At 36.0% G+C, this 25,033-nt stretch overlaps 1 protein-coding gene and 1 long non-coding RNA gene across 2 annotated transcripts in view; both read right to left on the reverse strand.

Moving 5' to 3' along the window:
• Window positions 1-3,763: 3,763 nt before the first annotated feature.
• Window positions 3,764-4,490, reverse strand: LOC149247433 (uncharacterized). The gene is made up of 2 exons (XR_016266627.1): window positions 4,315-4,490; window positions 3,764-4,176 (listed from the first exon to the last, which is right to left on the reverse strand). It is a non-coding gene; the product is annotated as an uncharacterized LOC149247433 (long non-coding RNA).
• LOC149247434 (uncharacterized) overlaps window positions 4,450-25,033 on the reverse strand; it is a gene marked incomplete at its 3' end in the record, with an annotated part of 38,767 nt that continues 18,183 nt past the window's right edge. The window contains exon 5 of the mRNA XM_089444252.1: window positions 4,450-4,748. Coding sequence (XP_089300378.1) covers window positions 4,450-4,748 — 299 coding nt within the window. The remainder of the gene's footprint in view (window positions 4,749-25,033) is intronic.

The raw sequence follows: 25,033 nt of genomic DNA on the forward strand, positions 1-25,033 counted from the left end.
AGCAATGACATGACAAACTAAGAAGGAAAGTGATCGATGGATGGTGCCCGACCTAGAAGAAGTTCGAACAAAGACTTGATGACATCAAGAAAGAAAGGAGATCAAGCAGCTGAAGGACCCACAAAGAAGAAGCTGCTGATGAAGGAAAGAATCCCCAATTAAGAGGGAGCTCTGACATGTCCTTGATCAACAAGGATTTTTTAGATCACCCTTGATTACAAAGGAGTGACAATTGTGCTTTCCATTTCACGAGTCATGCACTAGACCATGACTAACAGTCGTAAGTCTAGATGAAGGCCATGAATGAAAATGTAGACACAAGATAGACACAACATTCTTGTCTTCACTTAGGAAGAAAGAATGGGAGGATTAGGTAATCATATGGCATCTGATATTCTTTGAGGATGTGTAGGGTATCCAAGACAAGAGTAGGCAAAAGGACCGATATTCTTTGAGGGCTGGGAACCGAAGATAAGAATAGTCCTAGAAGGTCATACTCGGAGAACACCCGGGTGGGTATGTACCTTGAGAGACAATGATGAAGGTGTCTTTAAATCATTGGTCTCACCAACATTGTAGCTCATGGTCTCGTAAAGAGATGGAGTTGTTAGTCAAGGCCTTGCATTGTGACAATGCTGATGAATATGATGCTATAATAGATGGATTGCAAATTCGGTTTCTCTTATGTGAATTCTTCAAGATTGAAAATTTCCAAACACCTTGTAATGTTGTATGAATACCTCCCTAGTTAAGAGGGAGCGTTGGAGGAAATGTAACTAGGTTCGATCTTCATAAATGTAATTTTGATATTTTTACCTATTCAAGAAAAGAGAAATTATTTTTGTATTATTTGTCAATGAGTTTCTTGCTCATTGAAAATAGGTCAAGCACATTTTGAAGTGCTTCTAGAGAGCCAAAGTCAAAATGTAATTATGATAAGACCCTTTGAGGGCATGTTACATCATGTATAACATCATACAAGGTTAAGGGAACACCTCCAAACATGGTCAAATCCTCTCCTAGCATCAACGTGGTCTCCAAGCAACAAAAAGATGAATAAATGTTGAAATATAATGCAACTATCAAGTCAGCCTAGAAGACAGTCAAGCTGGCCTAAAGGAGGAGGGACAAACCTCTATTTATAGTGGTTTTCCACTCCTCATTTGGCACACAATCACATTTTGAAATCAGCATAGAAGAGGAGGACTAAAAGGAATGAAGAACAAGGAAAGAAAATGGTAAACAAGCACAGTGAGATAAGGAGGCAAGACAACGAAGTGAAGGAAGCCATTTCTGAAGCAAACACAACCACATATGCGGAGGAAGAAGGCCACTTTGCAGCCCTAACTGCAACCACACTTCAGGTCAAGTATAATCACTGGTTGGGGTGGAATTTAAGGTCTACAAGATCTCCCTCTAGAGCGAAGGAGAAACCCTCACAAACAAAGGAAGCCGAGAAAGAAGAAGATTGTTTCTAGGGCTAGAAACAACCACATGTGCTAGGTGCAGCAAGGGTATGAAAACAAACCAACAATCTTTAATTTGGGTGAAGAGATCAAGCCTCCAAGGACTCACAAGCCTAGTAAAGGAGTCCATCTCTTTAAGGTGAAAAGGACTCTAATTGGAAGACGAAGTGCTAGAAGACAAAGTGTCAGAAGAAGTGTCGGAAGTGACAGTGTAGAAAGAGGAAGGATTTGACTTATGCTTGGAGGATATCCTAATCAAGGGTCTAGGGTTTGGGAGTTTTTCAAATAAGAAGCTTGAATAAGAGAAATCTTACAAAGGGTTTTCCTCTCAAGAGTGGAGAGGGTTTGTCCCTGACAGAGAGCCAAATTTTGTGTTCTTGTTATTTTGTTTTGGTAGTAGTTTGATGAAGCACGCACATATGCACTAATACGATAAAGAAGAAGTAGAAGCTAACTAGAAAAAGTAATAATATTTCACAAATTGTTATCAAGTCACGGAGAATCATCACAATACTAATTTTCCCTAGATTCTCTAACATGTTGAACAATTGAAGAAATCTAATAAAAGAATCATTTGGATTTCCCCCTTGTTAGTTTTGCCCTGGTTATTTTTTTTCAAAAAATTTGATCATAGAAGTGTTTGAATTATTTTTTGGATGGTGGAAATGGATTCAGTACCATCAAAAATCCCTTGGGCACCCAAAATCTTAAAGTTTAATGGTTGTAACTAAGATTTCTCGAAATGTATACTGGATTTTGGCAAAAACGATGCCAAAATTTCCACTATTTTTTTGGGTGAATTTGTGGCCTCGCTAGACTACATGAAATAAGAGTGAGGAAAAACCTTAAGAAAACAACAAAGAAAAATCATGTGAGAAAACTAAGAAAAAGCTCTAGGTCCCTAAGGGAATGGCTAATGAAATCCACTAGATAAAAAAATCAATGGAGGATCGGGAGTCCACGAGACGTGTTTTTAATGAAGTCTCCTTTGCTTTGAATTTAAAGAAACCAACGACTAATGGAAGTAAGCAATGGGAATCCAATATACATTTGTGTCACAAAGTCTCCACTCTTTGCTCCTAGCGCCCTCTCCACTCTTTGCTCCTAACTTAAAGAAAGTAACCAACACCTAGTAAGTATGCAATCTTGTTTTTAGTGAAGTCTCCTTTGCTTTGAATGTAAAGAAACCAATGGAAGTAAGCAATGGGAATCCAATATACATTTGTTTCACAAAGTCTCCACTCTTTGCTCCTAGCACCCAATAAGCATTCAATAAGTCTCCACTCTTTGCTCTTAACTTAAAGAAAGAAACCAACACCCAGTAAGTATGCAATCTTGTAGTGAGTAGAAACAATCATAGAACAAACCCAATTTCTTTTTTTAAGAAAATAAGTCAGTTTTTTTTTTAAGAAAAAACGTTCGTTTTTTAGGTGAAGAGGTCACTTAGCACTCTCAAAGAGAGAATAACATACACAAACCCCCTTTGGCTCCCCCTTAAATGACCATGCAAGTGGATACAACTACCTTCAAGTGGATACAACTACCTTCAATCTAGTCATAAATTTAACTTCAAATGATTTGGGTCTAATGCGAGTTGTGAAAAATTTGAGTATGAACACCCCACCCCTTCAACACTAAGTCTCCAAGTTCTCTCGTTCTCTTATGTCTCCTCTGTGTCGAGGAACCACTTTGGGTATATAATGTTCAAATAAATGTGGCATTCTCTCATATCTCTTGGATTCAAGGTAACCACTTTTGGTATATGATCAAATAAATGTGTTCTCAAAAATAAAATAGACTCTCTTAAGAATACAAATGAGCATTCAATAGGATTGTGGAAGGAGAGAATACAAATGAGCATTCAATAGGATTGTGTCTCCTTCCAGAGGTTTGGGTTTTTGGGTTTTTGTCTCTTCTTTCTCTTCTTTGGCATAGCATATAATATAGTATTATTTTATTTAATTAGCTATGATATAATATTATTTTAATGTATCGGCATAGCATATAATATAGTATTATTTTATTTAATTAGCTATGATATAATATTATTTTAATGTATTGGCATAGCATATAGTATTATTTTATTTAATTAGCTATGATATAACATTATTTTAATGTATTGGCATAGCATATACTATAATATTTTTTTATTAAATTAGCTATGGTTTAGTTAGAATGTATAGTTAATTTTGTGAAGCTAAAATTCATATGGGAAGGAAGAAAGTTCCATGGATGCATTTATGAAACATAGACCCACTAACACACACATATTAACAAAAGTTTTAATGGCCAGCAGCTTAAAATCGCGTTCCAATTTCCCATACTGCTTTTGATGCAATTTTCAAGTACAATGATAGGGAAGTACAATTATAACCATGTGGTAAAATTCTCCCGGCACATTTGTCCAATAAATACGCATCCTTGAGAAAAAGGGCCAAGAAAATGGATAAATGTTTTGCAAAAAATAGTTATTCGTTAAATTAAACAGAAAGAAAGAATGTCTCTGACCCAGAGAATCACCAACGAAATATCAGGATATTGTCTCAGATTCCGATTATGCAGGGGGAGGTCTCTTCGCGATTCCCAGGTATTGTTTGCACAGCATTCGACCTCTTTCTGCCAACTGTTCTGTTAACTGCCTTTTCATTTCTCGAGGATTTCCTACATTTTTAGAACCTTTTGGCCTTCCTCTGGAAGGCTTGTGCTGTACCTGCAAATCAGAGTGGAAAATATCGGAATCATGGTGAAGAACAGAGCGTGGACTGCGAGGAGGATCTGAGAAAGGAACCGCCTTAAGTGATCCTCCTAAAATAGTAGAACAATCGCCAGGGTTTAACAGGCCATTTACCAATGACATTATAGGGGAGCACGGTTGGTTATGAGAATTCAAATAGCCATGGCATCCGGCCTGATCGCTTACCGATGGCGCCATACTCTGTTTGGTAACCTGCCATTCGCTGGGTCTGAAACCTGTTTCTGAAGGCTTGGGAGCAGTATTTTCTGGACTTTCATTCGAAATATCAACAACCATCTCTGGAAGAAACACTGTTTCACCAGTTGACACTAATCTGTCATGTTTTGAAAGAAGATTATCATTTTGTTCTGGAAAATGAAACCCGCCCTGGCTAGCTGGTGTAAATGAACTGGCCAAACCGTAATCTAGGGCCTTTTCAGTTTCAGGGTCGACCAATTTTGGTGTCTTCTCTGTATTTCCTGAATTATGTAGCCCCCACATTTCACTTGTATTCTGATTCTCCCAGTGCTGTCCCTGTTTTTGTCCATCTGCAGAGAAGTAAGAGGAAGGATAAGTAAAATGAAATGGTGTGAAGAGATGGTATTAACACTAAATAAATAAAGCAAGAAAGTAAGAGCACACGGGAGTAGAATAAAGGATCACAAGGTGTTTTTGTTAAAGCATTTTATGATGTTGTGGCCTAAGTCTGGGTGATTTTGAGGAAGGATAAGTAAAATGAAATGGTGTGAAGAGATGGTATTAACACTAAATAAATAAAGCAAGAAAGTAAGAGCACACCTTGTTAAAGCATTTTATGATGTTGTGTAAGAGCACACCTTGTTAAAGCATTTTATGATGTTGTGGCCTAAATCTGGGTGATTTTGAATTTTGATGACTTAGATTAAATCACTGCTACTCAAGCCACAATGTACAAGTACCGTCATCTCAAGCCACAAGTTACAAGTACCGTCATCTCAATCTCAAGCCACAAGTTACAAGTACCATCATCTCAAGCCTGAGATAAACTATAATAAAAAAAGAAGTAAGAGGAACTTCAATAGCTAGTAAAGGCATAGGAAAAATTCGGTTAAGGGTGTGCTAAGAATCCATGAAAATCATTTTAGATCAAGGTGCACAAAGCGAGCAAAGCATCAGGGGAAATTCTCAGTAGAGAAGAGTTATTACCATTTGGAAAATCAAATTAAAACATATGCATATTAAACCAAGATAGAAAATCAAGTTAAAACATATGCATATTAAACCAAGATAGAAGTTGCATCGAGAGTCCATTAATGATTACCATCTAAATCAAGCAATTACTCACATTTTTTTAAGCATATAATAAAAAGTAGACAATTAAATCATTGAAATAGATTATCTAACCACGATCAATTTGACCAAATAGTAATGTTTACAAAATAGATCATAAAAAAATCAAAAGATTATCTAACAACTTTCAACATGACCTTGTTGAGTGGGTGTAGCTTGGGCAGTAGGGAAGAGTTGCTATTATCTTCTCCTTGTTGAGTGGGTGTAGCTTGGGCAGTAGGGAAGAGTTGCTATTATCTTCTCCTTGTTGAGTGGGTGTAGCTTGGGCAGTAGGGAAGAGTTGCTATTATCTTCCCCTTGGGTGTGGGTGTAGCTTGGGCAGTAGGGAAGAGTTCCTATTATCTTCCCCTTCCCTACCTAGGTTCTAGTACCATTGAGATTCTAGTACCATTGAGATTAATATGATTGCTCCTTCATTTCTACATGAACACATGAACACGTTCTTCTTATGGATTGATAGAGGATTTTTACAATTTTATCTTGATTTTAGTACCATTGAGATTAATATGATTGCTCATTGAGATTAATATGATTGCTCCATTTCTACATGAACACATTCTTCTTCATTTCTACATGAACACTTTCTTCTTATGGATTGATTGAAGATTTTTACAATTTTACGGTTCTAGTCCCATTGACATCAATATGATTGCTCCTTCATTTCTGATAAAGGATTTTTACAATTTCATCTTGATTTTTTCGGCAGATAAAATTGGCCCTCTAAAAAAATTTCTATGTCACAATGTTATCACTATTTCTCCAACAATCTCTATGTGACAATGTTATCTCTATTTTTCCAACAATCTCGATGTGACAGTATTATCACTATTTTTCCAACACTGAAAATAATATAGAACATTTGGCCCTCTAAAAAAATTTCTATGTCACAATGTTATCACTATTTCTCCAACAATCTCTATGTGACAATGTTATCTCTATTTTTCCAACAATCTCGATGTGACAGTATTATCACTATTTTTCCAACACTGAAAATAATATAGAACATTTCATTTAGATATATCCTTAAGATGTAACATGTGTTATGCTAATAAACTAAAAAAAATAGCATAAATCCTTTGTGTCTAATAATTTTGAAAATGGATCTTAAAAAAGGTTACATTCTCCTAGTGCTTTGCTTTTCGTAGTTTATGGAGTAAACCAAGTCCCAAAAGCTAGGAAACCATTGTCTATTACTAAGATCTAGTGTTATCAATATCACAATAATATCCTAAATGTCACGATAATATGGTGTGATTTTAAACAAAATAATTTTTAAGGTTGAGATAATGATGTTATCATTCTTAAATATTGATATTTTCTTATCGGAGATAATATCGCGATATTTGTTGATATTATAGCTGATAGATGTTAAATATCACCTTATCGATGTCAATTACACCATGGCCCAATCTTTTTGTCCTTTGATTGTAATTTTATTGATTTGGATTTACCATTCCAATATTCCTCAGTTTCTACCATTCCTATGATCTACCGTTCTCTAGTATGTATAAAAAAAATGGTGAATATTTGTTGATTTTTAATGTGAGATTTGGTGTTTATCAAGATTTGTTTCTTATTTAGAATGCTTTTATTTGTTTTTCATTTATTTTTTCCTAAGTTTAATGTATGCCCTGCAAAAACGTTGAGACATTAGACCGAGTGTGAAAATATGGAGACCCGATTAAACTTCAAAATTTGCCAAAGTTTAGATACAGTTGGCAAACGTTGACATGCTAGTTGACATACTAGTGTGGGAAGGAAATGAATGGCATAATCAACCATTCAAAAAATACCACCTTTTAGTATGGAGTGGAATTTCCCTACATCTACCTCAAAAATCATCTATATTACTATCCATCCATCCATGATATCATAAGTAGAAAAATGGTCCATATCACCATCAATCTTTGGTATCATAAAAGTGGAAATATAAGCATAAAGCATATTAAAAATTACAACTAAAGCATCGGAACACTTGAGTGGGGCCCCGAGGAAATTGACTACACCTTCCACAAAATCCATGGTGACCTCTGTTAGATATTCTACAGTTTCTACAACGATTCTTTTATATGCGGAATAACTGAAAAGAATCATTAAATCTTAATGCCCAGGGATACGAGTTACCTCCAGCCATTGGTGATGTATTGATGCAGGCCACAGTCCACAAGCTTCTTCTTCAGCACTCCAGCTTCAATCCAAGCAAAAGAAAAAGAACACAAAAATTCCGAAGGCACTTCCAAGCTCTGCTATCTAAGCTAGATGGTGTAAAACTGAAGGGGATTGAGATATGAGCTTGGGGACCAAACAGATGAATTTATAGCTAAGCTTCCATCAAGCTTCTGATAGCTATGTGTCAGATGTCCCACAGATCAAGGCAGAGAACTCCAGATGGGAGTAATGGACCACTTCAGTAGCTCCTAACAATAAATTTATTAGTTGCAGTTGATTTCCTTAACTTAAGGAAACTACTGCAGTTGGTTTCCATAAGTAAGGAAAGACTACAGTTTAAATTCCATAATTTTAGGCAACAATTGTGTAAAACTTAATGAAGCTAACATTCTCCCACTTGGTCCATACTTCCAAACTTAATGTCTCAACTTAAAAACCATTGATAATCTGTATTAAGTAATAGATACATGAATCATGGCGATAAGTCCTCTAATGATGAGTATTATCTTCCATGTATTACTATGTATTTATTCTTATTATAATTTATGTGGCAACAATTTCTTAATGAATAAACCCTATGTTTATTCTTGGTCCTTCTTAAATGAATTTTCTCAAATCAACTTAAGGTGCACATAAATATGAGAAAAAACATCGCAATAATTAAGAATTTCATTAACATTGTCCATACAATGAAAAACTGCATAATGGAACCAAGTCCCATATTCAATACATGATCCTTGAATTTAAAGGATGGCATGCCCTTAGTCAAAGGATCAGTGATCATTAACTCAGTGCTGACGTGCTCAATGACCACTTTCTTTTCTTTAACACGTTCCCTTATAGCTAAATACTTAATGTCGATGTGTTTATTTCGACTCCCACTTTTTTAGCCATAAAACCAGCAACTGAATTATCACAATATATTCTCAATGGCTTAGAGATAGAATCCATAATTTTAAGCCCAGAAATGAAATTCTTAAGCCATACACCATGTAAAGCAGCCTCAAACAGGATATACATAAGCATGCAGTCTTTGGTCCCTTGAAGGTACCTCATTATTTTCTTTGCAGCTCTCCAGTGGTCTAAACCTGGATCACTCTGACATCGTCCCAACATTCCCAATGGGAGCTACACTTGGTGAACAATCCTTCATCCGAAATCTCTCTAAAATTTTATTAATATAGGTTTCCTGTGACAGACCCAAGATGCCTCGAAATCTGTCTCTATGGATCTTAATGCCAATGACATAAGATGCCTCACCTATATCCTTCATATCAAAACTTTTAGAGAGGAATCGTCTCACCTCATGTAGCAAACCCTTATCATTGGTTGCTAGCAAAAAGGTCATCCACATATAAAACAAGAAAACAAATTTTACTCCCACTAACCTTCAGGTACATACATTGATCCATAATGTTTTCTACAAAACCAAAAAGAAGAAATTACATCATGGAATTTCAAATACCATTGGCAGGATGCTTGTTTTAAACCAGATAATGACTTATTGAGCTTGCAAACCAATTGCTCACCATGACTAGAGGGGAATAAATGAAGATGTGTTATTAATGAAGAAGTGGTGTCAATCATTAATGACGAAGTGTTATTAATGAAGAAGTGTTAATAACCATCGTCTTTTAGTGCCAGTGTGAACATGCATTGAATCATATGTGACATTGTTTTGTAAATTAATGCAGTAAAGACCATTAGACAAAATACCATTCCCAACATAATCAGATTTATAGAATAGACTGAAAGATTCTTTTCTGAAAAGTTTTAAGGAATATCCAAAAGGTACAAGCCTTGAAACTGAGATCAAGTTTCTAGAAAAACTTGGAACGTAAAAGGTCTTTTCTAACTCCAAAACAAAGCCACTACTTAAATAACATGTTCTTATAGCTTCCACATGCGAGCCCATCTTGTTTCCTGATAAGATGCTTTGCTCACTTCCTACTAGCTTCCTTAGGTTTTGCAAACCTTTGCAAGGAATTCGAAATGTGAATTGTTGATCCAGAATCAATCCATCATGTGTTAATATTAACATTAACCATATCAGATTCATAACAAACAAACGAGATTACTTCCTCAAGTTCGGGAATGTCAGAATGAATTTCAGAGAAATTTGCAGGTTGTACTACTGCATCAAAATAAAGAATCACATGCTTATGTTGAGGCTTAATAAACTTTCATGTTCTACCAATGTAAAACATGGTAAAAAGAATTGAATCAAATGACATGAAAATTGCCTGTGGGCTAAATTTTCAATTCAAACAGATTCAATAAAACTTTATGAACTTTCATGTTTTACCAATGTAAAACATGCTAAAAAGAATTGAATCAAATGACATGAAAATTGTCTGTGGGCTAAATTTTCAATTCAAGCAGATTCAATAAAACTTTATGAACTTTCACGTTTTACCAATGTAAAACATGCTAAAACGAATTGAATCAAATGACATGAAAATTGCCTGTGGGCTAAATTTTCAATTCAAGCAGATTCAATAAAACTTTACGAACTTTCACGTTTTACCAATGTAAAACATGGTAAAAAGAATTGAATCAAATGACATGAAAATTGCCTGTGGGCTAAATTTTCAATTCAAGCAGATTCAATAAAACTTTATGAACTTTCACGTTTTACCAATGTAAAACATGCTAAAACGAATTGAATCAAATGACATGAAAATTGCCTGTGGGCTAAATTTTCAATTCAAGCAGATTCAATAAAACTTTACGAACTTTCACGTTTTACCAATGTAAAACATGGTAAAAGGAATTGAATCAAATGACATGAAAATTGCCTGTGGGCTAAATTTTCAATTCAAGTAGATTCAATAAAACTTTATGAAGATGCTAAAAAGAATTGAATCAAATGACATGAAAATTGCCTGTGGCCTAAATTTTCAATTCAAACAGATTCAATAAAACTTTATGATGCTAAAAAGAATTGAATCAAATGACATGAAAATTGCCTGTGGGCTAAATTTTCAATTCAAACAGATTCAATAAACTTTATGAACTTTCATGTTTTACCAATGTAAAACATGCTAAAAAGAATTGAATCAAATGACATGAAAATTGACTGTGGGCTAAATTTTCAATTCAATCAGATTCAATAAAACCTTATGATAAAACTTATTAATTCATAACTCCTGTGGGTAGATTATGAAATTTTATCCTAATTAATCACATAAATACAATAAAAATTCCTGTGGGATAAAATTTATTATATTCAGTGTAATTAATTACAATTTAATGTCTAATTCTTTATGTGATCTTGCCAATCAATATATAATTTTATTTAGTTAAAGATGTTGTGGCTATTCTCTAATTAATTAAAATTATATGGATCACTAGACATTATTTTGCTGTATAAACAAAACTTAACCAGAGAGAAAAATAATGTTTACTGAAAGGAGTAAGTCAAAATGACATTTTAATAAACTCCATATAACTGTAATATTTTTCCAGCAAAATCAAATTTACATTCCTTAGTCTAACTGTCCCATAATTTATTTAAGACTAATTCTTAAATTAATTATAAAATGGGCTCTAAACAATTTGGAAATAAAACTGCAAATTTGAAATATTCAAAGACTAAATTATTTCAAATATTCAAATAGTGAAATATTCAAATATTTAAGAATGTATAACTATTTCTTTTAATTTGCAAACACGCATATAACATGTTTCAAAACCATTAAAAGAAATACTAGACTATACCATCATGTGTCTGATATATTAAAATATGTCAATTATATGCTCATGACGTCCCCACCACATGCACCCAATGTGCGAGTGTGGAGAAAGAAAAAACAAGCAAAGGAGGGCCACTTCTGATGGCTATGTAATTCAAAAGCAAAACTCACTTTAATTCCCGTCTACTTTGCATGTTGTTCAACAATGTCTTTCAAAAGGGTTATGCCATGAAAAGATGTGGTTCAGTACTCACTTCAATAAAAACAAAGACACAAAATACTAAATTTCCAATAAGTTTTCAAAACCACGCCGTTCGACCAATACCTTACAAGATAAATGAGGTGATGTTCTACTCAGTCAAAATCGAGACAAAATAAGAAATATTAATCCTCAAATAAGAATTCAAGTAGATTCACCAATACCGCACAAGAAATTCAGGCTGCTTCTTACATATAAAATTTAATAACGCTTCTACATGTTATCATTTCTGGAAGAAACAGTGCATATATGATAAATATCGAGGACATTACTCCTATTTCAGACTCAATGCATTATCAGTAGCTCAAGTAACTGGATGTGTAACCAGAACCCAATTAATTAAATCCACGTAGGCTGCTTTCACATAACTCCCATAAAAATAATCATCAAATAATAAAATTGCTTTGATGATTTTTCTGAGAAGTCAGATTTCCAATTTTCCAATATTTTTATTTTTTTTATTTATTTATTTAAGGAGGCCGGCTATTCAAGAAATAGGCAAGAATAAAGCCCAGCCGAAATACAAATATTTTAAGAGAGGAATTCGTTTCTTGGCTAACACACAGCAAGGCAGAGGTAAAGGGGCTCTGATACCAAATGTTAGATATTCTACAGTTTCTACAACGATTCTTTTATATGCGGAATAACTGAAAAGAATCATTAAATCTTAATGCCCAGGGATACGAGTTACCTCCAGCCATTGGTGATGTATTGATGCAGGCCACAGTCCACAAGCTTCTTCTTCAGCACTCCAGCTTCAATCCAAGCAAAAGAAAAAGAACACAAAAATTCTGAAGGCACTTCCAAGCTCTGCTATCTCAGCTAGATGGTGTAAAACTGAAGGGGATTGAGATATGAGCTTGGGGACCAAACAGATGAATTTATAGCTAAGCTTCCATCAAGCTTCTGATAGCTATGTGTCAGATGTCCCACAGATCAAGGCAGAGAACTCCAGATGGGAGTAATGGACCACTTCAGTAGCTCCTAACAATAAATTTATTAGCTGTAGTTGATTTCCTTAACTTAAGGAAACTACTGCAGTTGGTTTCCATAAGTTAAGGAAAGACTACAGTTTAAATTCCATAATTTTAGGCAGCAATTGTGTAAAACTTAATGGAGCTAACAACCTCACCTTTCTTTGTGAGGAGGTCAATTCCTAGGGAACAACGTAAATAAAAGAAAAACAATAAGCCAACAACGTAAATAAAAGAAAAACAATAAGCCAACAAGATTATGGCTAGATTTTTTTTTAAATGAGTAACACTCTAAACATTAAAAAACAACCCAGTCTACTAGTTAATGTTTGAAGTTGTTTTTATTATTGAACTAGGGTACAAGGGCTCTCTACTAGTTAATGTTTGAAGTTGTTTTTATTATTGAACTAGGGTACAAGGGCTCTCTACTAGTTAATGTTTGAAGTTGTTTTTATTATTGAACTAGGGTACAAGGGCTCTCTTTCTATGAAGAGTTGAGAGGATCTACCAAGGAGTGCTTTGTGATGTAAATAGTTAGATAGATGGAAAAGATAAAACCATTCTTATTTTCTTAATTATTCGAACGACAATATCTATTCATCTACATATATTAAAGAAACACTATTATTATGGGTTCTTCCACGAGATAGATATGCAAAATGTTGTTAAATTTTTGTTTCTATTATTGAACTAGGGTACAAGGGCTTTCTATGAAGAGTTAAGAAACACTATTATTATGGGTTTTTCCCAGAGATAGATATGCAAAATGTTGTTAAAATTTTGTACACTATTATTATGGGTTTTTCCAAGAGATAGATATGCAAAATGTTGTTAAAATTTTGTTTCTATTATTGAAGTATGGTACAAGGGCTCTTTCTATGAAGAGTTAAGAAACACTATTATTATGGGCTCTTCCAAGGGATAGATATGGAAAATGTTGTTAAAATTTTGTACTATGGTACAAGGGCTCTTTCTATGAAGAGTTGAGAGGATCTATCAAGGAGTGCTTTGTGATGTCAAATAGTTAGATAGATGGAAAAGATGCTTTGTGATGTCAAATAGTTAGATAGATGGAAAAGATAAAACCATTGTCATTTTCTTAATTATTCGAATCTTAATTATTCGAACGACAATATCTATGCATCTACATATATTAAAGAAACACTAAACACTATTATTATGGGTTCTTCGAAGAGATAGATATGCAAAATGTTGTTAATTTTTTTTTAATAATGGTACTAATTATTTAGTTTATACAAAGATATAAAATATCAAATATTGTGGTTTATACAAAGATATCAAATACTGTACATACTCCTCGTCCACCCATTAAAATATTGTGCATACTCCTTGTCCACCCGTTAAAATATTGTGCACACTCCTTGTCCACCCGTTGCATTGATATGATTTTAGAGGACATGGGAAATTTTTATAAGAATCGAGGATATTATTGAATGAGCTAGCAGCATTGCCAAATGCACATAATTATACGTATGTTCTTGATCTCTTGAGACATTTCATAGGAAATTAGGAATTGGTGCATCTCACATTATTGAATGAGCTAGGAACATTGCCAAATGCACATAATTATACGTATGTTCTTGATATCTTGAGACATTTCATAGGAAATTAGGAATTGGTGCATCTCACAATCATTGGTGCATCTCACAATCATGTGGACCGCTAGCTTCATTTCTCTTCAATCCTTGATCACTTCTACATTGGAGGTGAATATTACATTGGAGGTGAATATAACGTTTCTTCATTGGTGCATCTCACAATCATGTGGACCGCTAGCTTCATTTCTCTTCAATCCTTGATCACTTCTACATTGGAGGTGAATATTACATTGGAGGTGAATATAACGTTTCTTCGATTCTATATGAGTGGCATGTTTGTTTCTACATTGGAGGTGAATATAATGTTTCTTTTATATGAGTGGCATGCATGTTTCTTTTATATGAGTGGCATGCTTGTTTCTACATGAGTGGCATGTTTGTTTCTACATTGGAGGTGAATATAATGTTTCTTTTATAGGAGTGGCATGCTTGTTTCTACATTGGAGGTGAATATAATGTTTCTTCTATATGAGTGGCATGCTTGTTTCTATAATAGTAAAAATAGTAAACTAGATGGACGAGCTATAGGCCTACTAGTGTAGTAAGAGAGCTTTTGGATTGGATTGTAAGAGATGTGGACCACTAATAAACCATTGGTAAAGGTGCATCACTTCATTGATGGTGACAAGCCTACAATGTGCTACTAGTGTAGTAAGAGAGCTTTTGGATTGGATTGTAAGAGATGTGGACCACTAATAAACCATTGGTAAAGGTGCATCACTTCATTGATGGTGACAAGCCTACAATGTGCTATGTATGTGATGCCAAGGATAGAGACAAAGAAGTTATCCATCATATTGTGCTATATATGTGAGGCCAAGGATAGAGAGAAAGAAGTTATCCATCATACTATAAGTACACAGGGTAGGAGAATTTCACCAAACAAGTTGAGATATGGAACTTGATTGATGAGCAATGGAAAAATACTCTCTATCGTCCCATTCATGCAACAAGGATCTAACTCAACATTGTGTTTTGCTACTCCTATGGTTTTAGGAGCCGAGGATGGACCACTGCATGGTAGCTATCAATAACCTCCTGGGCCTGTTGTTGAGCTCTAATGCAGCCATGGGGGCCACGGTCCCCTCCCCCACACTTGTTGTGCATTTGTTGGTGTTCCATCTTCAGCCAATAAAAATGTTCTCTAGGGTTAAGACTCATAGAACACAACACCAAGATAGAGGAGGCACAATTTCTAGACATGGTATACTTTAAGACACTGATTATAGAGTGGCCAAAGGAAGACCAACATGGGATGGAATGAAGACAAAGACGTGACAAGAAGAAATTGTCCATTCCTCCTTGAATTATCTCTTGGGGTAGGGAGAGAGTTGTCCATCAGTCTAAGTGCCCAAACCAAATTTCACCACCATTCATCAGCTCCGCACAGTCATAAAACATACTACTAGAAGAGAAATTCATTTTCATACTTATGTATGCGAGGGGGCGGCCACACCACCCCCGACATTAAATATCCTAACATTTCCAAGGTGGCAAACATGGCCCCTTATTTTTCTGTGCCTCTCAAGAATCCCCCTATTAGGGAATGTGATATTGGTAGCATTACTAACATTCTCCTAAAAATAGAGTTAGATGGATATATGCTAGTAGAATTAAATTAAACAAAGTCGATGTTGCTAGTGTTTGTTATTTGTTAATATCTATATCTCCAATATTTAATGTGGCAACATCCAAGACTCAAACTATTACAAGATCTCCTTATAAAACTATTAATCCTTCTTATGGTATACTTCTCAACTACACTATATGACATTCCCTCATCCTCAACCTAGAATCATCTCATTATCTTAGCACTACACAATATGTAAAGTAGTTCATACAACCCTAATGAACTATATGTAAAATAAAATATAACAAAGAATAATAAAATATAACAAAGAATATTATTCAAGAATATGTTGAAGACGATAAAATATAACAAAGAATATTATTCAAGAATATGATGAAGACGATAGATATACATTATATTCCATTAAACCCCCTTGTGTAGGCAAATAAATTCATATAGTGCTGACGATAAATGCAAAGCATTTAAATATATTAAATGCTAACAACATAACAACATAAATAATTAATATTAACTCCATTGTATTCATATTTAGACTCCTCTATTGAAGAGGTAAACCTCTATTGTTTATTGGATCTTTCTCTACTCATGTGTGCTCATAAATCGTGATAATATCTTTCCCTACTCGTGTGCTCATAAACCGTGATAAGCTCATAAATCATGATAACTTAATATTGTATTGATTCCTCAATAGCAAGTCTCTCTACTTGTGGTTGAAAGTGAAAACTAGTTGGTGAACTAATCCTACATGATCCATTTAATGGAATTACACATGTTTGAATTTGACCCTAGAATTATCGCCAAAAAACTAGAGATTTGTGAATAGTTTGGGGAACTTTGGAAATCCCCGTGTAGTAAATGAATAAAACCCTAGACTTGATTCCTGAAAATTCATAATTGAAGAAAATGGTCTTCCAAACCTCTTGGTTGCCATTAAGAATATGTGAGAGCCAATCTTTAAAAAAACAAATCCATCACATCTCCTATAAATAATGATCATCCACCATTAATAAAAGAACATTTCTTTAAAAAAACGAATCCATCACATCTCCTATAAATAATAATCATCCACCATTGCAAACATGCAATGTTACTGACAAAAGAGAATTTGAATATCCAATTCTACAAATTTAGATAATGAGCATCCACCATTGCCGACATGCAATGTTATTGACAAAAGAGAATTTGAATATCCAATTCTACAAATTTTCGAAAAGACAACCATGGTACTTCCATATACTATGCTTAAAACATTCTTACGGAAAAAAATATTTGGCCGAGATTTTGAGTGCACATCCTGATTACTTTTTGTTGTCAAATTATGTGTTAAAGAGGTTGTTGGTTTTGTTTTAGAGACCAAATTTTTGGAACCTTCATGTCTAGTCATTAATGTCATCAAAAATGTGGTAGGAACCTACTTTCTCTATTTAATCATTTGATACTAAACAACTAGTGGCTCAAGATTATTGTGTCAAGCCATATTAGGTTGATGATGTGTCATCACCAAGCCACCAACAACCCTAAGAATATATCCATTGTAACACCCTCCTTTTCAATACCTTGAAGGTTATTGATTTGAGGAAGGTCTGACTTTATTTCTCTTGATCCCCAAGGCCTGTTATGGAGATGAGGTTAGAAAAAGCTTCACTTTTGTGTCTTTAAAATTTAATTTTGACACTAACATTGTGACTAGCTCATTGAGAGATTTTTGACAATATAAAACTTACCTCAATCTAAGTTCTAGATCAAAAGTTAAGCCCATTAGAAGTTTCTCCCTATTAAAAAGGTCATGTCATCACAAGGATTCCATGTGGCACCCACATGCCTTCCTCCCTACTCACATGACATTGCCACACCATCCATGGAAGGTCATGTCATCACAAGGATGCCATGTGGCACCCACATGCCTTCCTCCCTACTCACATGACATTGCCACACCATCCATGGATGGGTTTCAGGTTAGCATGTCATGAGATCATGCTTCCACTCATCATATTATGTGCCAAAGGTGGCACCTGTTGGCCCACATCATATCAAGGTCTCAGCATCAAGGCTTTTTCCTCACACAACACTTTGGGTGAATGGTGTACTTCCAAAACACAAGGTTTCGAGTTAGTCCCACTCCCTTATTTTTCACACACTTTCGTTATGCTTCAACCAAGCCTTGATTGAAACAACTGCTAACATGTGTTAAGAGATGACAAAAAGAAATTCCAGTTTAATTTGTCCTTGAATTAAAATGGTAATTAAAATCAAATTATATTCTCATAGCAACTTGTAAATAGTTAATTAAGTTTAATTAACTTAATTAGCTTAGGAATTTTGAGTTAGAAGTCTTTCTGAAGTCATGTATATGTTCTCCCTATATTAAAGGGGTCCAGTATGAGTTAATTGTGAGTTGTAATTAGATAACTTAGTTTACTGAGTTAAGTTCATTTAAATTAGTTCCAAACTATTTGAGGAACTAATAGTGAATTAACAGTCAGTTGGTTCACTAATGCATTAACTAGTGCTACTCCAATTCACTGAAGATTCTCTCATCAGAAACTCATGCATGTCGATTCTGAGAAAGACCCAGTTGAGACTAGAGTGCAGGGACAATGTACTATCAGTTGTATGATTTACTCAGTTGTATAGATCATGCATGCAATCGGGAACTGAACCTAGAAGGGATTGCGTAGTTTTGGATGCACTGGTTTTCCATTAATATGGGCTAATCAGCCATAGGAATTGCGCAAGGAAATAGGGGCTTGGAGAGATGGAGAATTGGCTAAGTGTTGGCCAAGAGTTTTTTTGTGAGCTAAGGATAGATTATACCGAGTGTTGGGATTGTTCTTGTGAGAACAAGCATTGTATTATCATCTTGGATTTCTAATACATGCAATACAGATAGTGGGGTTTTGAGCTGTGGATTTCCCCATATATTTATTGTGTTATGTGTATTTGATTATCTTCCTCTTTTTGATTATTGTTTTCATCAATCAATTAGCTTTCGTTGGTTGAAAGTGGAAGTAGATTCTTGTCTTTTGTTTTAGTACATTGCATGAGCTTATGAATCTACAGGATCTTCTACATAGTATCAGAGCTGGTAACAATATACTAGAGGAGATTTCGAAGTTTTGAGTTTTGGGTTACAGGTGAAATTCAAATTTGCAATACATACTTCAAGATCGACAAATGGCGTTCTACAATTTGCGGCTTGAGTATGCCTTGGAAGGCAACTCGAATTTTATGGCTTAGAGGGACAGAATGGAGGCTGTGCTAGAAGATAATGGCTTGAAGGAATTTGTTGATCAAGAAATTCCTAAGCCAACAGCATTGTATGCACACAATTTGGCCAAATGGAAGAAGTGTGTGGCGAAGGCAAGGCGAATAATCCTTGAGGTAGTTCGAGACCACATTGTCTCGAGTATCCATTGCAAGGAAAGTCTGTATGATATGTGGAAAACATTGACGGACTTGTATCAGAACAACAGTGACCAAAGGAAATTGGCACTGAATGACAAACTTCAAAAAATCAAAATGGAGAAAGGCGAGACTATTCCAAAATAATTGACCAAGTTCATTCAATGTTCTGATGAACTTGGAAGTGTTGGAATCATGGTTGCCAAGGAAGATATGGTGAGTCTTGTTCTTCTAGGACTCCCAAAGAGTTGGCATAGTTATCAGGAGAGAAGCTGCTAGATTGGGAACGACTATGGTCGGATTTGGTGCAGGATGAGATTAGGAGGAACATCAAGGATGGATCTTCATCAAAGACTGATGATGAAGAGAATTGTGGCTTAGCGATTAAGACGAAGAAGGGGAAAGGGAAAGCTTCCCATTCCAAATTGGATTCTTATCATGGAAGTAAGAAGAAAGACATGACGAAAGTTAAATGCTTTCATTGTCATGAGCTGGGCCATTTTGCTACAAATTGTCCACTCAAGAAGTCGAAGAAGAAGTCCTTAGGAGGAGTGGCGGGTGAGGCTTTGGCCTCTCAATTCGAATTAGACTTTCCCTCATTGCATGCATGGTGTCATCAATGATAGGAAGTGTATGGTACTTAGATAGTGGAGCTTCATTCCACATGAATGGCAACAAAGAGTTATTCAGTGACCTGGAGGAGAAATATCCCCAGATGCATATCGAGATGGATGATGACAGGAAGTATAATGTTATTGGATTGGGCACGATTACTTTTCAGAGGGGGCATGGGGCTCCACTCACCTTGTAGAATTTTATGTGTGTGCCCGAGCTGAAGAAGAACTTGGTATCCATTGCCATGCTTGAGGATAGAGGCTATGATGTGATCTTCTCGAAAGGAAAGGCATTCCTTCGACACATAGCCACAGGTCAGGTAAAGAAGATAGTGACTCAGGTGAAGAATCTCTATAAGTTGGAGGAAGAGGAGTGTGTTGATTTGAGCTGAAAAGAAGAAAGGGTACAGAGCTGATATGTTGGCAAGTTGTAGCACAGGCGATTAGGCCACTTGCATCATGGGGCTTTGAAGATATTGCAGGAGATCTCTATCGATCTTCCCAAAGGTACGCTTGAGAAAGTTGATACATGCAAGGGGTGTACTTTGGGAAAATACACCAATTCTTCCTTTCACGACAAAGACAATCGAGTAGTGGCTATTCTAGAGGGAGTACATTCAGATGTATGTGGACCATTCTCGATAGCATCCACAACCAAAAACAGGTATTATGTTATATTTGTTGATGACTATTCTCGTAAATGCTAGATATTTTTCATGCAGAAAAAGGATCAAACTTCAAAAAGTTTTGTGAGTTTAAAGAATTGGTGGAGAAAGAGTTGGGCAAGAAGGTTAAAGCTCTACAGAGTGATAGCGGTGGTGAATATGTCTCAAACGAGTTTAAGAACTTTTGTGTAGTGGAAGGGATTAAACGAGAGTTGATGACATCCCATAACCCAGAACAGAATGGGGTGGCCGAGAGGAAGAACAGAAGCATAGTAGGGGCAGCGAGGGAAACATTGCATGATCAGGGCCTACCACTACACTTGTGGGTTGAGGCATGCAACACAATGTTTTATGTTCAGAACCGTAGCCCACATCAGACACTTGAGATGAAGCCACCACATGAGGCTTATTCTGGTAAGAGGCCAGATGTTGGTCACTTCAGGATTTTTGGATCATCGGTATATTTCCATGTGACCAAAGATGCACGGAAGAAGCTTGAGCCGACATCAGAGTTGGGGATATTTGTGGGGTACACTAATACACCTCACAACTATCAGGTGTACTTGTCGACCAGTAGGATGACAATGGTTTGCAGGGATGTCAAATTCGATGAGGAGAAGGCCATGTGAGTTTCCCTTGAGAGGGAGCTTGAGCTACATGCAAATGAGGAGCTTTTAGTTCCTAAGGTTGAGGAGCCTCAAATTGATGTGGAGCAGCCACATGCAGAGGATTCGGGAGTGGAGACATCTACTCAGGTAGAGTCTTCTAGAGAGGGAAGAAAGTGCACCAAAGAGGCTGACAAATTGTTGGATGATGCATGGGAGAATGTGGGAGCACCCACTTCTCAATGTAGGATGAGGAGGTCACTTGAGAGGTACACTGGATACATGGCTCTTACAAGCAAATGTGTTGTGATAGAGCCATCTTCCTTTAAGGAAGCAATGGAGCAACCGATTTGGGTTGATGCCATGGTGGAGGAGTATGACTCCATAGTTCGTAACAGTGTTTGGATGTGGTCCCGAGACTGGAGAACAAGTCAGTGGTGAGCTCTCGTTGGCTTTACAAGGTAAAGAAAGCTGCAGATTGTAGTGTGGAGAAACATAAGGCTAGATTTGTGGCCCGTGGCTTTTCACAAGTAGAGGGGATTGACTATGATGAGATCTTTGCTCCTGTTGCAAGGTACTCGTCAATCAGATCTATATTGGCATTATCAACACATATGTGTTGGAAGATACATCAGATGGATGTGAAGAAAAACTTCCTTAATGGCATGATTGAGGAAGAGGTGTACATAGAGCAACTTGAAGGTTTTGAAACCTTTGACTGTGAGTCGCATGTGTGATGGCTCAAGATAGCATTGTATGGGTTGAAGCAAGTACCCCTTTCTTGATACACCAGGATAGATAGCTACTTCATTGAGTTGGGCTTCACAAAGAGTGAAGCGGATGTGAACCTATACCACATAGTGGTGGAAGGTAAATTGTTGATCATTGTACTTTATGTTGATGATCTCATACTGGTAGGTGATGATCAACTGATCAAATATTATAAGGAGGACCTTGCAAGAGAGTTTCATATGAAGGAAATGGGGCTCATGCATTACTTTCTTGGCATGGAGGTATGGCAAGGAGATGGGGAGTTGTTTGTGTCTTAGGGAAAGTATGCCAACGAGATACTCAGGAGATTCCGCATGGAGAGCAGTAAACCCATGGAGACTCATGTAGCAGGTAACTAGAGGAAGGAGGATGCTACTTCAAGGGAAGTAGAGGAAGATACTATTTACAGGAAGCTTGTGGGTTCACTCATGTACTTGGTGAACACACAAATGGATATGTGCTATGTAGTTAACCATCTTAGTCAAGTGATGGTTAGGCCTACCAAGTTGTATTGGAAGGCGACAAAGCATGTGTTGAGATACCTCAGGGGCACTTCTCAGTATGGATTATGGTATAGACGAATAGAGGGAGTGAAGCTTCAAGGCTTCACTGATGTAGATTGGGCAGGGAGTCCATCCGACAGGAAGAGCACATCAGGAGGGATCTTCAGTATTGGGTCAGTGGCAGTTTCTTGGTACAATAGGAAACAAAGATCGGTTGCACTCAGTTCGACAAAGGCAGAGTACATGGTTGCGAGTCAGGCAGCATGTGAGGCCATCTAGATGAGGAAGATCCTGGTTGGTTTGTTTGGTCAGCAGATGGATCCAACTGTGATTTACTGTGATAATCAGAGTTGTATCAAACTCTTTGAAAATCCAATTTTTCATGATCGGTCCAAGCATATTGATATCTGATATCATCATCTCAGAGATTGTGTATTGAGGTGGATTATTTTGTTAGAGTACATTCCCAAGAAGGAGCAATATGCTCACATTTAGACAAAGGAATTGTCAAGATGTAAATTCGAGTTTCACAGAGACAGGATCGGGGTAGCTAATAATCCCTTTCTTGTTGAGAGGGAGTGTTGAGAAATGGTAACAAGAAATTCCAATTTAATTTGTCCTTGAATTAAACTGAGAACTAAAATCGAATTCTATTCTCATAACAACTTGTAAATAGTTAATTAAGTTTAATTAACTTAATTATCTTGGGAATTTCAAGTTGGAAGTCTTTATAATGTATATGTTCTCCCTATATTATAAGGGCACAATATGAGTTAATTGTGAGTTGTAATTAGATAACTTAGTTTACTCAGTTAAGTTAAATTAGTTCCAAACTGTTTGAGGAACGAATAGTGAGTTAACAGTCAGTTGGTGCACTAATGCATTAACTAGTGCTACTCAAGTTAACTGAAGATTCTTTCATTAGAAACTCATGCATGTCGATTCTGAGAAAGACCCAGTTGAGACTAGAGTGCAGGGATAGTGTACTATCAATTGTATGATTTACTGAGTTGTATAGATCATGCATGCAATCAGGAACTGAACCTAGAATGGATTGCACAGTATTGGATGCACTGGTTTCCCATTAATATGGGTTAATCATCCATAGGAATTGAGTAAGGAAATAGGGGCTTGGAGATATGGAGAATTGGCTAAGTGTTTGCCAAGAGTTTACTTGTGAGCTGAGGATAGACTATACTGAGTTTTTGGATTGTTCTTGTGAGAACAAGCATTGCATTATCATCTTGGATTTCTGATATATGAAATATAGATAATGGGGTTTTGAGTTGTGGCCTTCCCCAAATATTTATTTTGATATGCGTATTTAATTATCTTCATCTTGTCAATTATCCTTTTCATCGATCAATTGGCTTCCACTGGTTGAAAGTAGAAGTAGATTCTTGCCTTTGATTTAGTACATTGCATTAGCTTGTTTATCTACAGGATTTTCTACAACATGAACCCCACCAATGATGGTTTCGAATTTAGGGAGAGGTGCCCTCATTAAATCAAAGTCGTTAATTGAAGGAGGGTGGTCCCAACCACTCCTTACCCCAGTTTGTTAAACTTCAAACATGAGGGGTTCGCCTCAATGGATCTCAACTATCAATCCGAGTTGTGTAGAGATTTTGCCCAGTAACTTCCACATAGTTTAACACAAACTCCACACGAAAAAAGGTTATACCACTTCCCATGTAGATGGGACAATCAGAGTGATTTCCCCCTATTGAAAATATTTCTAACCTTGCTCAAACATGGGTCGAAACCATCATATTCCCTCTAAGGTCCATCCCCAAGCCACACCACCAAGCTACATCACCAAGCACATTTTCATTATATTACCACATGGCATCCATGTGTCCCCTATCTAGCTCCCATAGCATGTCCAAACCAACACAACATAGGGTCCACAAAACCCTTTGCGACACTATGAGTGTATCCGACCTTAGCTAGATTTGAGCCTGCACATTTGTGTAGTCATTTGCCACCCCTGAACCCCTAAACTTCCAAATAGTCTATGGAAAGGTTCTGTTTTGGAAAAGTTTCACTGATGGGCCATCCCTCCAACACTAAGATCAAGATCTGAATCTAATTGTATCCTAGTTATAAAAAGTAAGAAAACTTTTCGTAAAAATCACATCATCAGAGTTTTTTTGACGCATTTCGAACCATCCAGTGTGGTTCATCGTCAAGACAAAATGAAGAACTAGACCTTGGTTTAGGTTGGACCTAAATACTATTTTTATGTTAGATATTCATTTCATAAAAAAATCCTTTTAATTAATTATTTTCCTTAATTCAATATTAATTATATTCTCACAATTATTTCCTTAATAAATAATATTTATTTAGACAAATCTAGTTGTTATATTATAACAACTAAAAACTTTTTTCTCTTCATCATTTTAACTTGATGTCAAGATCTGGTTCTTCATCTTTTCTTGGTGATGAACCACACTGGATGGTTCGAAACACGTTGACAAAACTCTGACAATGTGATTTTTACTGAAAGTTTTCTTACTTTTCATGATATGGATCACAAAAGCCTAAATTCAATTGTATCTAGGTTGTCAAAAGATGTGCACTCTTTGTCATTCGGATCTAATCCTTATATAAAATAAATAGTGCGATCCCCAA

Source organism: Pinus tabuliformis, chromosome 7, assembly GCF_031772625.1.
Source record: "Pinus tabuliformis cultivar Carrire ecotype Pingquan chromosome 7, CPIR1, whole genome shotgun sequence".
Lineage (NCBI taxonomy): Eukaryota > Viridiplantae > Streptophyta > Pinopsida > Pinales > Pinaceae > Pinus > Pinus tabuliformis.